This window comes from Centroberyx affinis, unplaced genomic scaffold (assembly GCF_046629955.1).
Source record: "Centroberyx affinis isolate AG114_WGS23_722 - 3 ecotype Tasmania unplaced genomic scaffold, CSIRO-AGI_Caff_v1 ptg004786l_1, whole genome shotgun sequence".
Classification (NCBI taxonomy): Eukaryota; Metazoa; Chordata; class Actinopteri; order Beryciformes; family Berycidae; genus Centroberyx; species Centroberyx affinis.
The window spans coordinates 143,715-157,443 of NW_027282324.1; the positions used below are offsets into that span (position 1 = coordinate 143,715).

The 13,729-nt window shown below is 42.9% G+C and overlaps 1 protein-coding gene across 1 annotated transcript in view; it reads left to right on the forward strand.

The window, feature by feature from the left end:
- Window positions 1-13,729, forward strand: part of b4galnt4a (beta-1,4-N-acetyl-galactosaminyl transferase 4a) — a 125,611-nt gene that overhangs the window by 60,251 nt on the left and 51,631 nt on the right. Inside the window, exon 3 of the mRNA XM_071545171.1 lies at window positions 11,024-11,122. Coding sequence (XP_071401272.1) covers window positions 11,024-11,122 — 99 coding nt within the window. The remainder of the gene's footprint in view (window positions 1-11,023; window positions 11,123-13,729) is intronic.

Below are 13,729 nucleotides of genomic sequence, written 5' to 3' on the forward strand. Positions count from 1 at the left end.
CTTTAAGGAGACTTGAGATGGAGTGCCTGGCAAACACTGTGAGGAGCACTTAAAGAGCTTAGATAATAAGTGGTCCTTCATACATCTAGTTAAGGAGGAGCCGGTTTGTTTGAAGCTTTCATGTTTTTTTTCATTTTCTGGACTCTGAGAGAAGGAAGTTAGGTCATACTGAATTAACAGCCTCTCTCAGTGGAAAGGAGGAGAGAGAGAGAGAGAGCTGGCAAGTTGCCCAAGGAAGAGGGATGGAGGGAAGAAAATACAAAAAATGGATAGAGAGCTGGGGAGCATTGGTCAGCAGAAATGTCAGTAGTAGTGATGGGGCAGCAGCAGGGAAGCTACATATCAAAGATACTCCAGGTCAGATGTGCCGCAACATACAATACACAGTCAATATCTCTTGTTTGCTGTAAGATCTAGAAGTGCCCACTGTAGGTGTGCATGTAAACACATTTTTTGCATTTAGCCTTCATGGTTTTGTTGAATACTCAATTTTGATTGGCCAGTAAACGCATTCTGAGGTCTGTTATCTCTAAATGACAGACCACTGCTTCACATAGCAGACCGCTGCTTCACATGTCATCAAATCACTTTGCAGTCACAAAGTCTGGTCGATTTCATATTTGACACCTTGTGCCAGAAAGACGTCACATATTGATTACTGCAGACAAACACTTGGCTAGCCTAGGTTAAAACATGGATGATTTTTCATGATTACTTTCAACTTATAAAGAAACAAGAAAGATTTGATTACTAGTTAGAGGCTAGTTAGAGGTTATGTCAATCTTACTGGATTTGTTTGCGTTGCTATGGTTGCAGATGCTTGTAAATTACTTTAGATTTAGTGATAAAATACTTTTAAATCTACTGTATAAGTCATGTCAAATAATTAATGTCTTGGAGTAGCTGTGTAAGCGAACTGCATCTCCGCTTTGTGTCAAGGTCTTGATTCACCTTGTTGGGGCTTGTTTTGCAGCTCCTACTGTGCAAAGCACCGTTTCTTAACATGGTCAGAGTGGGAAACCGACCTGTATGAGAAGGCAGACCTCCAGTATGAGAGCACTGTTGTTATTCTGTGTATTTATTCAGTAGGGGTACGATAAGAAGGTGTAAGTATTGATTGTAAGCGTAGCTAATCTCAGTACAATCTCTCCCATACCAGTTGGGGTCTTCTCTCTGTTGTCTCTATTTACTGTCAGAGATAATGAGGATGGGACCACCTCTTAGGGGTCTTGCTGCTAGCTTATTGATCCCAACAGGTTCCCCTGAAGCCAGGTTTAGTATAATGAAGTGTGTGTGTGTGTGTAGGGTCAAAAGATGATACACTGACAGAGACTGGAGCTTGGGTTCTTATTTTACTACTATATTCTCTACTCTGTAAGCTATTCTATTCTATTCTATTCTACTCTGTCCTGTCCTATCTAATTATATTCTATTCAGATATACATAAACAAAAACTCATCTATGAAGCCATTACACTCACAAAAAGACTCACAAATGTTGTCGTACAGGCAATTACACACACTAACAAGCTATGGCATACAGACACACACACATACACACACACACAAACACACGCACACACACACACACACACACACACACACACACGCACACACACACAGTGAGTGTGTGCGAGCGTATCTGTATTTTTAGCTGGTTATAATTCCAGGGCTTTGAGTCCAGCTGCCAATGTTTTTTCATGCTCATCTGTTGCTTGATTGCTGAGATGAGGATGAGAGAATGAGGAGGAAGGAATCAGAGACTGAGATATTGAACCCTGAAAATGAAATGTGTGTAGGTATATTTAGATATGTGTTGGTGTAAGTATATTCACAGATCTGTGTTTGGAAGTTGTCTTTGTTTGTGTTTGTGTGTGAGAGAGAGAGGGAGCGGGAGAGGGATGGAGCGATGCATGTGAATTCCTATTCATTTTTTATTAGAGTAGAGGTTATGAAAGGTCACTTTCAGCCTAAAGGCTTCACAACAGTTCTTAGTATTTGCTGTAATTAAACTTCTCCCTCTCCTGGCCTATATTTCATTCATAATTTACTCAGCATTTTAATGTATTCGCTTCCACTAACTAGATACATGATTACATGGCAAGCAGTGCGAGTGAGTGAGTCTGTGTGTGTGTGTGTGTGTGTTTGTGGATTGTTGGGCAGGGAAGGGGGGTTCCTCCATGTTAAATCCTTGGTTTTAGACCAGCGGAGCTGAGGGATCTGGCGTGGGAGGAGGGAGTAGCTTAATATCTGACATTTACGCTCTGAGGTCCCACTGCCAGATGTGCTGAGGTTTTTGCCTCGGTTTTTGGGGGTTGTGGTACACTTTTTGCCTGCCATCCATCACACAGACACACAGAAATGCACACACACACACACACACACACACAAACTCTCATCACACAGAGGCATACATGAGGACAGGGAAAGCATCGAAGGCAGAAAAGCACCTTTACTGTGCACATCCACAGGGCCTCCTACAGAAAAGAGCCTGCTTCACCTACTTGTGTCATTATGTATATGCATGTGAATGTGAGTATGGTTGTGTACTGGAAGTGTGTGCATCTGTATTGTGTGTCTGGGTGTCTTTGTGTATGGCGTGTCTAGCTGCGTGTCCATCTTTGTCTGAGTCCGCCTCATCTTCTCTCCAGCAGGCTCGGTGTTGATGAGGCCATAATGAGCACCAAACAGGTCAGGGATGATTGACAGCTGACTGTTTGCCTGTTCTCTCCACCAGCTGCCCCGTGTCACACCCCATCAGCAGTAATCAGACTGGACAGACTACCCAAGCCTAATGCTGATGACAAACCTCTGTTCTTTCTTTCTTTCTTTCCCCCCCTAAACAAATTACACTGTCAGAAAAAAAGGTAGCGCGTCGTACAAGTACCACCCCGCTGACAAAAGGTACAACTGTCCCTTTTTTGTCTGAGATTGTAGAAACGAGGCTAGATTCCAACTCAGATGCCGGCTTGCTCTCTTTACTTTCTCTGTCTTGCTGTCTGTCCCTTTCCAACTACTTCTCCTCTTCCACTGATCCCACTCTGTATCCCATCTTGTACGAGCTCTACTTACATTGCATTTATAATGATAAAGGCACCTTTAGCCGTCTTTAGGCAGAGTATTTAGCCTAAGGCTGTACTGAAGCACCTCTCAAACGATTTTAATTTCTGTGTAAAGATTACAAGCTGTCAAAAAGAGGGCTTAGGCTTTGCTGCTCTCTCTCTCCACCTCCCAACCTAATGCAAAATCCTGTCCTGAACCAGCACATTTTTTTTTTGGGGGGGGGGGGTATGAAGCAGATGCATTGCCAGCACAAGATATGGTAACCAGTGAGTGCAGCATAATGTTCCATCATGTGTTTGAATGTACAGATGTAAAGAATGTCATCAACGCAATAAAATCTGTTCCTGCCCTCTGCACACTTAGAGGTTTCAGAGGGCGCTGTCAACGTGAAATCTATAACAAATTTGTAAGAAATGGCAATATTGAGTCCTGTAAAGTTACCAGATGAGTTATGATTTGAAACGAGAAGGCCTGAGACAAGAGTGGCCAACAGTTAGAACACAGATAAAGCTCCTCAGACCGCTATCGATCTCCGGAGAGGTTGCGTCGCTCCTCACAGCCAGTGTCCTAACATGCTTGCTGTATTGACCTGGACTCTAGTATGACAGAAATCCTAGCACCTCGTCCAAGGCCCTAAATCAATAACACACACACACACACACATACACACTCTCTCTCACATCCACACCGCTCCATCACTGATACCTGCCGCTTGTACGTACTGGCATTGTGTCTGTTCACACACACACACACACACACACATGCCCAAACATACTCATCATCATCACATTAAAATCAATGGCCTATAACTACTCACGCAGCGTAGTAATTCCTCTCCCTTTTTTCTCTCGACTGCCTGCAGTTTTTGCACTACCCATCCGTCCATCTCCCCCCTTCCCTCCCTCGCTCCTCCTCTTCTTCTTTTTTGTGTTTGATTGTCTCCCCGCCGCACTCATCTCTGCCCCATTAATCTTCCGACCAATGAATTGGAGCCACTGACTCTATCACTCCTATTATCGACTGCAGCCGTCCCTTATTTATGTTCCATTTTTCTCCCCCCTTCCTCGCTCAACCTTTCTTCCGTTGTTCCATTGACCGACATGTAATTTCTTACATGAATAATGCAAGCAGAGAGACAAAATTAGTTGCACTCCTTCTTTCTCTTGGCTGGGATTTGTTCTGCAATAGTTTAACGGAATACACTCGGGCTGGTTTTCTACTCGGCAATGCCAGCCACTTTGTTAAATGGAATAGGGATTTGGATGTGAAGGTACTGCGGCTCCCAAAGCTGCGTTCCTACTGAAATAGACTTGAACGCCTGATTGCGAGATCAGGCGCAGATTTATCCAGGCTCTCAGTGTATGAGCGCTGATCCAGGATCACTGAGCTGGTTCCCTCGACAATCCCATTCATTAGCTAAGACCATGAGCAGCCACTTCAACATATTGCAGTCAGATAACTGAGATATCAGTTATCTATAATGCTTTCCGAGCTGCCAGTTTTGTTGCAGTCATAGGTTGGACAAATGCTAGCAAGTGATTGGCAACGTTGAGCAAAGGTTAATCTGTGGCCAACTTTTCCTCCTTTCCAAAACAATGGCAACTGTTTTCAAATTCACCAAATTATCTCAGATTATAGAAAGTTGCTTTATAGTGACTAATTTCTCAATTTACCTGCATAGACTTTGAATGGGTGCAGGACATGTTTCTGGTTGTGTGAATTTGTGAATGCTTGTGATATCATAGCAAGTACTATTTTACTGCATCCCAAGTCTTTTGGTAAGAGGAGCATTAACTTGACTGATAGTGAGGGAAGACAAAATAGTTTGAGCCATCCTTCAGCTCTATAGTGAAGGACACGTGGATGAAAGAGAAAGGGATGAATAAGAGGAGGATGAATGAAAAAGAGTAGTATGGTTCAGCCTCTCCACATCTCTCTCTCTCTCTCTCTCTCTCTCTCTCCCATTGCATTCTCATCAGCGTTTAGTGGTCAGCCTCTTTTAAATGAAGAGGAAGGCTTTTACAATAGATTGGATTGTTCAGTGAGTGGAGCGCATGTGAGAAAAGGTTCTTGTAGCCACCGAAGAGAAGATATACTTTGAAGCAAACACAGACAGACATACAGACAGACAGACACACACACACACTGATGCCAGTTTGATCAAATTGACAGCATGTCACAAAAAAACGAATTTGTTTTAACTGAGCTAACATGCAACTTAATTCAAGGGCTATTTTCATACGTTTGTGTTGGCAAGTCTTCAGTTGCCATGGTGAGTGTGTTGGTAAGTGTGGTTTAGTGAAAGACCAGGTGCTTATGGGTCACACTGAAGACATTTCCTATAACCACTGTGGGCCTTGTAGTGCACACTCTTCTATAACCGTGGCCAAGGACTCACATAAACATCCTTTTGAATCCCCACAAGGCTCTTGTGAAGGTAATTCAGTAATTCTCTGCCTCCCTATCTTGAATGAGGCGTGATTGGTCTTCTAAAGTATTAACTAGAGAAATAAATGTGAGTAACATAATCTCCATCTTTTTCCTCATTTTTCCTACCACTAAGACCCACCCCCACCCCCTTCTCTCTCTCTCATTCTCAGAGCATTTTGAAAATCATAATGAGTTTCCTCATTTTGGCTTGCATTGCTTTCCCTGTTACCAAAAGAGACTCATGAATTGCTGCAATGTTCCTTTCCTTGCACAATTACTTTTCATCTTCTCTTTTGTCACAGTTTTTGGTAGAGTCTTCAGTCCTATTTCTTTTTCCATTATTGTATCTCCCTCGCAATTATTCTGAAGCACTCAAATGATAGCGATCACTGTATTAATATCAGCCTTATGCAACATTTTGCCAAATGAATGCGGTGTACCTACACTTTGTCATTTGAGCTGAATCATTGCATTTGTCAGATTCTTACATTTTCTTATTTCTTCAGTTAAAGGCAACTGTGGAGTTAACCTTGGGTATGTTGAGGACCACATACTGCACAGTATGCTGGCATGTGCTGCAGGCTTCTTCATTGAGTGGAGTGGTTGATGGCAGAGTGCCCGGCACTGCTCTTATAGAGTATATGCATTATCTAATAAAGCAGAGTACTATGTCGAGTGTAGTGTTAAATATGATTTGAGCAGTAGACCCAAAGAGACAATGGAATTACCCAGCTGTGGCCATGAGGTCTTGCCAAGGCTTCAGTTGTAACTCTCTTTATTTGAATAAACCTAGCTTTGGCTAAAGCAATGTTTATTCCTATAGAAGCATCATTTCTGAGAAGAAAAAGACGGATCCAAGATATCGCAAAAGAATTACCTAATAATTTTCCCATAACTGTGCCATAGAGAAACAGTATTTCCTATATGATATATCCAGCAAATTGAAATCTTCTGCAGCTGCAGTCACTTCACAGACAGAGCCGGAGTGTGTAATACTTCACAGAGGCGTGCGTTGCTGCTCAGAGACCCAGTGGACACTGGTGTGTTTGGTCTGTTCTGTAAAAAGCAGTGGGAGAGGGAGTCTGACAGTATGCAGTAGCTTCGGACAGATGCCTTGCCACAGGGATTTGTGGGGCTACACTGGAACAACACACTGTGTGCACTACCTATCAAAGATCTTCTCTCTGCTGCTCTATTTTTCTTTGTTGCTCCATTGGTCACCCTATCTCTCTTTCTCTCTTTGTCCCTGTTCATCTCTGTCTCTTGTAATCTCACCACCTCCTATCCTACCATTTTTTGTGTCCCCCCTCTCTCGCTCTCTCTCTCTCTCTCTCTCTCTCTCTCTCTCTCTCTCTCTCTCTCCTTGTCTCTCCCCTTCCCTCTGCACTCAGTAGATATCTTTCAGCTTATGCATCAGAAACGGTGTGACAGTTAAATAGACTCTGAGACAGAGCTGTGTCACATCTTGTCACATAGATTGTGAATGTCTGGTTCATGACTGTGTAATATTCTCATCCGACAGTGGCTGACGCACAATATGTGGTATCTCAGTATCTGTAACGTTATACAGTAGCAGAATTAGCAACTGTAAGCGAAATGAGCATAAGCGCAGATGAGAGCAGAGACACGGCATTTCTTTCAGGTAATGAATCAGTGCGATTAGTGATTGCTACAGTTAACTTTATCCAGGTATCTTGGCCTCCAGCCATTTGTATTAATACGAGGACACATCCAGTGACGAGAAGCCACTCTGCATGGAGCGAGAGTATAGGATGAAATACGGCGACCGTCTGTTTTCCTATTACGGTAGGAATAATTAACATACTGTAGATCTCAGTGGCGCTTAACATGAATGAAAAATGGAGAATAATGCAATTATTCCACTCCGGTTATTAACTTTCACGTTGCGGGTCGCAGGGAAATGAAAATATGATTTGTGGACTTATGGGAGCTGTCTGGGCTGAGCTCGTTCACAGGGGTTATGGGGCCGGGGAGGGCGAGGGGGGCAGAAGAGATTTGAGAAATGAGCCCCAGCACTCTGCTTGTTCCCCCCTTCCCCTCTCTCTCTCTCTCTCTCTCCTCCCTCTCTCAGACTGGTGCTTGTTTGTGTTTAATGAGGGAGATTAATTAAGCTCATTGGTATTCCAGGGCGCTGGCTCCAGCTGTTTCCCTGGGCTAGGATCAGCAAGGTCGTCCGTTTGAATAGTGCTCTGTGAACGTGGCGAGTCTGCAAGGCCGGTTTACCCACAAACACATCACACAATTGAGAGGTTAGGACCCACTGCTGCGGGGTGTGCGACGGGGTGGGTGTATAGAAAGATCAATGATAAAAGCTCACAGATCAGACAGCGGATCAATCGATCAATCCTTTTGAGATGAACAACTCTTTCCTTCATGTTCACTCGTGAATTAGAAACAACTTAGTTTAGCTATGATTAATAATTACTCTCTCCCTCTCTTTCTGTCTGACTCTCTGATGCATTCCTCTTGTAACAAACAAATGCACACATTCTTATATATCATTTATCAGGCTATGTGACTGGAAGTCAACAAGGTAAATGGCAGTGTAAACATATGATAAATAAGCAGTCTCATCTGCCTGATTGATATTCCCTGTTTGCCTCGATGTGATGTTTAATACATAAGGCCATCTGACAGGCCCCTTAGCATCAACTTTAATTATCAGTGAAACATAATAACACAAGCACTGGGCCAAGCGCCAGGATAATATAGATACGCTCATAAGTTAGACAGTCTACATCAGAAATAATGAGTCACGCAAAGTGTAGCCGGTATTTGTAGCCTACAGTAAATAATGACAACATTTAGCCCTATAATACCGAAGAGTGTTAAGTCAATACACGCTGGCGAGGAAGATGAGATATAGCTGATGAAGGATGTAGTGCAACCTCAGGTCAATGAGCTTAACTGCACCTTTTACTATTGCATCGATAAGCAGACTTTGAGTTGGACGGAGCTGAGGCAGCGCTTTAGGAAAGTGGTGTCGGTGTGAATTATAGCCCAAACTCGACCCAGTGATTTAGAGAGGGGTCTTTCAGGGTGGACGCCTATAACATCTTCTCTTTGGATAGCGATCACTCATCACTAATCACAAAGTAGATGTACTTGAATTTGTACTGCAACATTACTGAAACAACAAGGACACCAAGGACCTCACATAAAACTAGAGCTTTTACCGCACCGATCAAATCACATTGGTACTATGGACTACCAAAATATGTTAAAAATGGTTAATATTACATTGTCTTTCATCCAATCACTATGCCCATTCTAAAACCAAAAATGACTGCTGATTGGCTCGTTAGGTAACTACTTGTCACTGGCAGGAAAAACAAACTCGCCCACCAGTCACTACACCTTCACCTGGTCCTTTGTGTGGAGTTTGCATGTTCTCCCCGTGTTTGTGTGGGTTTCCTCCTGGTGGTATGTATATGATAGTATATGATGTGGTATGTAAAGCCCTTGGATTGTGGATGGTGTGGTTGCTGAGCCCTTGCTTGTGATGAAGGGCTATATAAATAAATCTGACTTGCTAGAATTAAGTGCACAATGTCATAGAAACAGTCCAAGGACTGGTGGTGTTTTGCCAGACCTTGCACGCAGTGCAATATACTGTATTAACTGCCAGTCCTGCAACACCTCAAACCTAATGCAGCACTTAATAGTACACAGTGTTAACCTGAGGCAAGAGAGCTGTACCGTGTCTGACTGCTAGGAAAAAATGGTGACAAAAATAGCTTTTTTTTTTTTAAAGTTAAACTACATTTTACATAAATGCATAGAAACTTTACTGGCACTTGATATTCTGGAAATGCGTCTAAATATGAAGTATTGTTGACACAGTTCTAAATATTTAAAATTGAAGCTATTAAATTATTTATCTAGTTATAAGTTCTTGAATCTGATAGTTTTGATGGAAATTAAGTGTGATTTTCTTTTATATTGTAGAATTGCATATTGAACAAATAAATACTTTGTTCATAAGGGCTTTGTTCATAATGTTTTATACTGTTAAAATGAAAAAGAAAATTAAATGCATATCATTTTCACATGTAAGAGTTCAAACGTTATTTCTCTCACCTCTCTGTCTGGTTCCTACTGACTTAATTAATCACTTTTATTCCAATGTTACTGTCTTTGTATATTATGAGACACCTGCTGATGAGATGTGAATGTTGTTTTGTCCTTCACTGAGTAGATCTTTGTGTGACTTTCTGAGAGTGTGAGTGTGTGTGTGTGTGTGTGTGTGCGCGTGTGTGTGAAAGAGAGAGAGTTAGCGACTGAGAGTGTGACTGCTTGCATCTACGGGCATGCACAGGCACTTTGCATTCCTTCGGTGGCAGACAGGAGAGGAGCCTGTTGTCACATTTCTTCGTCATTACCTCCCTGCCATCCTTCATCTCTCTCCCTTGGAAGTTAAAAAAGTAATCAAAGGTTTGGCATCCGACAGCTCCATCTCTTTGCTCCTTCCACTCTCAAAATCTCTCTTTTTTCCCCCCCTCCGATTCTCTTCCAAACAGTGGCGCCTGCTTGACGAAAGCGCCTTGCTCTTTTCAGGGGTGCTGAAAACCTCTCCGGCTCGTCTCGGAGGAGATGCACCCTCTCTCTGACATCGCCGCTAAATGGAGGACGCTTTGCCACTCATTTAACAGCTCTGTGATTCAGTGCCTCCTCTGGGAGCCCGGCAGCCTTTTATCTCCTTACAGCTGGCCGAGAACTCACGCTCTTCTCCGCTCTGTCCTCCCGGCCACGCCGCGGCATTAACATTAACATGGCTCTTAGCGGGCCGCAGAGAAAGAGCCCCACAGTGTTCTGGCCGGGGCGCCGGGCTAAATCCCTGATCAGGGGGAGAGTTCAGACTCCCGGGGGATGAGATCTTGGCCGGCAGAGTGGATGGTTGGAGTATGTTGGAGATTAGGGCTTTGGCGAGTCAAACGCTGGATTAGGGATGAATGGTGAAGAGGAGATTCCACAGGGTCTTAATTGTAGCCCTCTGGGCAAATAACCCTTGGTTTCCTTGGCCTGCTCTTTCACGATATGTGTGTGTGAGTGTGTGTGTGTGTGTGAGTGTGTGCATGCACCTCAAAGCACCTCAGCTCCCCCCCAAGTGTATATGAGACACACACACACACACACACACGAGCAGCCAGCCATCCAGATGTGTCTTTGCAGCCATGCATAATATACAGTTTACAGTTTTTGCTGCTAAAGGCTTCCATGAATAAAAGAGGCTTGTGGTTTTAGCTAATAATGTTATCTGATTTATCAATTATGTATCTTATGGAGAAGGGCCATGGTACTGCTGGCTCAGTCTGTGGGATGGATGGATGGATAGATGGATGGATGGATGGTCGGATAACTTCCATTCTTTAGCTTTGTCTCTAGCTTTGAGAGTGAAAACTGCTGCACATTCCCCTTTTCCTTACATCAGATTCTCTTCTTTGATCGTTTTTTGCTATTTGACAGGAATTAACTGTGATGTTTTTTTCTCTCTGCCCGCCTTTTTGAAGGAGGATGAGCCAATCACAGGAGGGGCTGATGGCAGAGACCACACCCACATCCGCAAGTTCCTCAGCCAGCGGCACAAGAAATTGCCATGGAAACCTGAGGTAAGACACCAAGTTATTCCTTTCCTTTCCTTTCCTTTCCTTTCCTTTCCTTTCCTTTCCTTTCCTTTCCTTTCCTTTCCATTTTTCACCTCAATGTTACTTCCTTTACCTCACCCGCCTTTGCGCTCTTCCTTCAGTTTTTCCCGTTTCCCTTGCTGCCAACATTTTCTCCTTCCCTCTCTCGGAAGGCGGGGGAGAGCGAAACATCAATATTATTTTGTTGAAGTCCTTCAGTTGCTTAGCTGTGTGTGTGATTCATCGCTTCAACCTGGCAAGGCCACTCACACGTGCACCAAACATTCATCAGTAATTAACCTTTGTGAAAATGGTTTTATTAAAGGCCCTTCATCATAGGCTTGGAAATTGAGTGCCAGCATAAGCTTTTTGTGGAATATAATTTAGGTGCAGATGCCCTGCTTCTCCTCTCTGTCAGTTGTCCTTTTAAGGAGAAGTTTGATATTTGAGGTCGCAGAGATTCAGTCATTCTCTCATATTAGTTGTTGAGGAGTAAAAATGTGCCTTCCGGTTATGATGATAAATTAACGCGTGCGGATAATAATATTTCATCTAAGACCATTAGTGGCTTGTATTTAAAGGCACCTATGACCTGCAGATTACAAGTTGATGTGATTCATTCTAATTTTTCAGCTCACTTACTGATGTAGTTTACACACACACTGTAACAATGGGAGCAGAAGACAGGGCAATTAAGCAGCGGATTCGTGATAAGGGAAGCGGCTCTAGATTTGTAACCTGCTCAGCAGAGTTTAATTAAACAATGACTCTGTGTGTGTGTGTGTGTGTGTGTGTGTGTGTGTGTGTCTGCAAGATTAATCTGCAAAGTATGATTTATTAGTCATTCTCTACCTGGGGTAAAATTTAAGCATCTCTACTGAACAGTAGTACAGTAGTTCTAGGGCGAACTGCAGAGAGTGTAACAGGCTAGTTCATACACATGTTGAGAAGGATAATAGAAAATCACTACTGCATAAGTTGCTTCCATGAAGATCAATTTGAATGCGAGCATACCGTCCTTGTCTTTCTAGCGTTTGTCTTCACGCCTCCTACGCAAAGTATTATAAATGTAATCTTCTGCAGTAAGCAGCATCACAGGAGTGTTGAATACAGTAAAGGCCTGATAATATTACAGTATGATATTCCACTCAGACTCCCCTGGGTGAGCCAGTCTTGAGTTATTCTGCCTTTGCCTTTACCCTTGTGCTCAGCAAGACGATGCAAAGTCCCACTCTAGGAAGAACTACGGCTATACACCCGCACACATCAAACACTGTTGTCCTCGAAAGACCAAATCAGTCTGTTCAAATGAATAAATGCATAAAAAAGCATTGTGAAGCATATTCAGATATGCTATGCTAAAAGCCAAAAAGCAGAAAACATACAACCTGATAGTATTTTTCTTACTTTGTTTTTAATACCCGCAACTAAATTTTCCAAAACAAGGAATTGTAATGCATATTTTCACCAAGTATTGGCATTGTGGCTATGCATGTTGTCACATGTGAATGATATCTCATTTTCACATGCCATCTGGCCTAGAAACATCTGTTGCATGAATATTGAAGGGCCTGAATCTAAATGTGGATGAAGCTTTTTGGCATAATTCAACGTGGTACTACTTAGAGGATGAGAAGTCACATATGACATGATAAAGCCAAACTAGGAATTCAGCCAAGCTAGCAATCTGAATCTGGACTGTGATTGCACAAAATGTAAATGAATTTCAAGGCTGTTCACAAAACCACATTTTTATGAACCCCTCGGTTTTTCTGTTCCTTCTGTGCTTTATCATTTTATATGTGCAAACTCTGTTAAGACTATGTGTTTTTGCGCTCTGAGACATGTACAGGAATTCATTGACCAAACATAATTTCTTATTTATGGTTTGGATTGGAAAACTGAAGCAGCCTCAATGGGGAAATAAATTTTGCAGCATGCACACCAACTACATTTTGCATTAGGCGTGACTAGCATCAAAGCTAACTTGTGGAAGTCAACATGCCATTTAATTTCTTTGAATCATTTCCAACCCACTCATAAAGCAACATGCCACTTTAGTTTCTTTGAATCTACTCCACCTCTAGCATATTTCTGTTATCATGCATTTTAGACATCGCCTTAAACTCATATCCTCAAAAATGACTCGCTCTCTAATCTCCGTCCACGAATCCTAACCCGACCCGGCGATGTGGAGCCCGAGCCAAGTCTGTCAGAAACCGCGGATCACAGCATAGCACCTCTTCCTCTGCTGTCTTCGCTAGCTATCTGTCCTCATTACCAACACTAACTTGGCTCCCTGGTGCCCAGCCAAGATGGCAGAGGTCTAAGGGGCCACTGAGCTGGCACTGTCAGAGGCAGAGATGCAGCCACACTGAGGTGGAGTGGTGCCATATGCCAGCTGCCACAGACTGGCAGAGGTCAAACAGACACCGGCATGCAGAAGCGTACCCACCAGCCACATGCACACATACTATTATGCACATGTGAAATGTACTGATGCAGACTGTATCTATTCACATGCATGCACACACACACACACAGATAGATAGATAGATAGATAGATAGATAGATAGATAGATAAACTCTAAA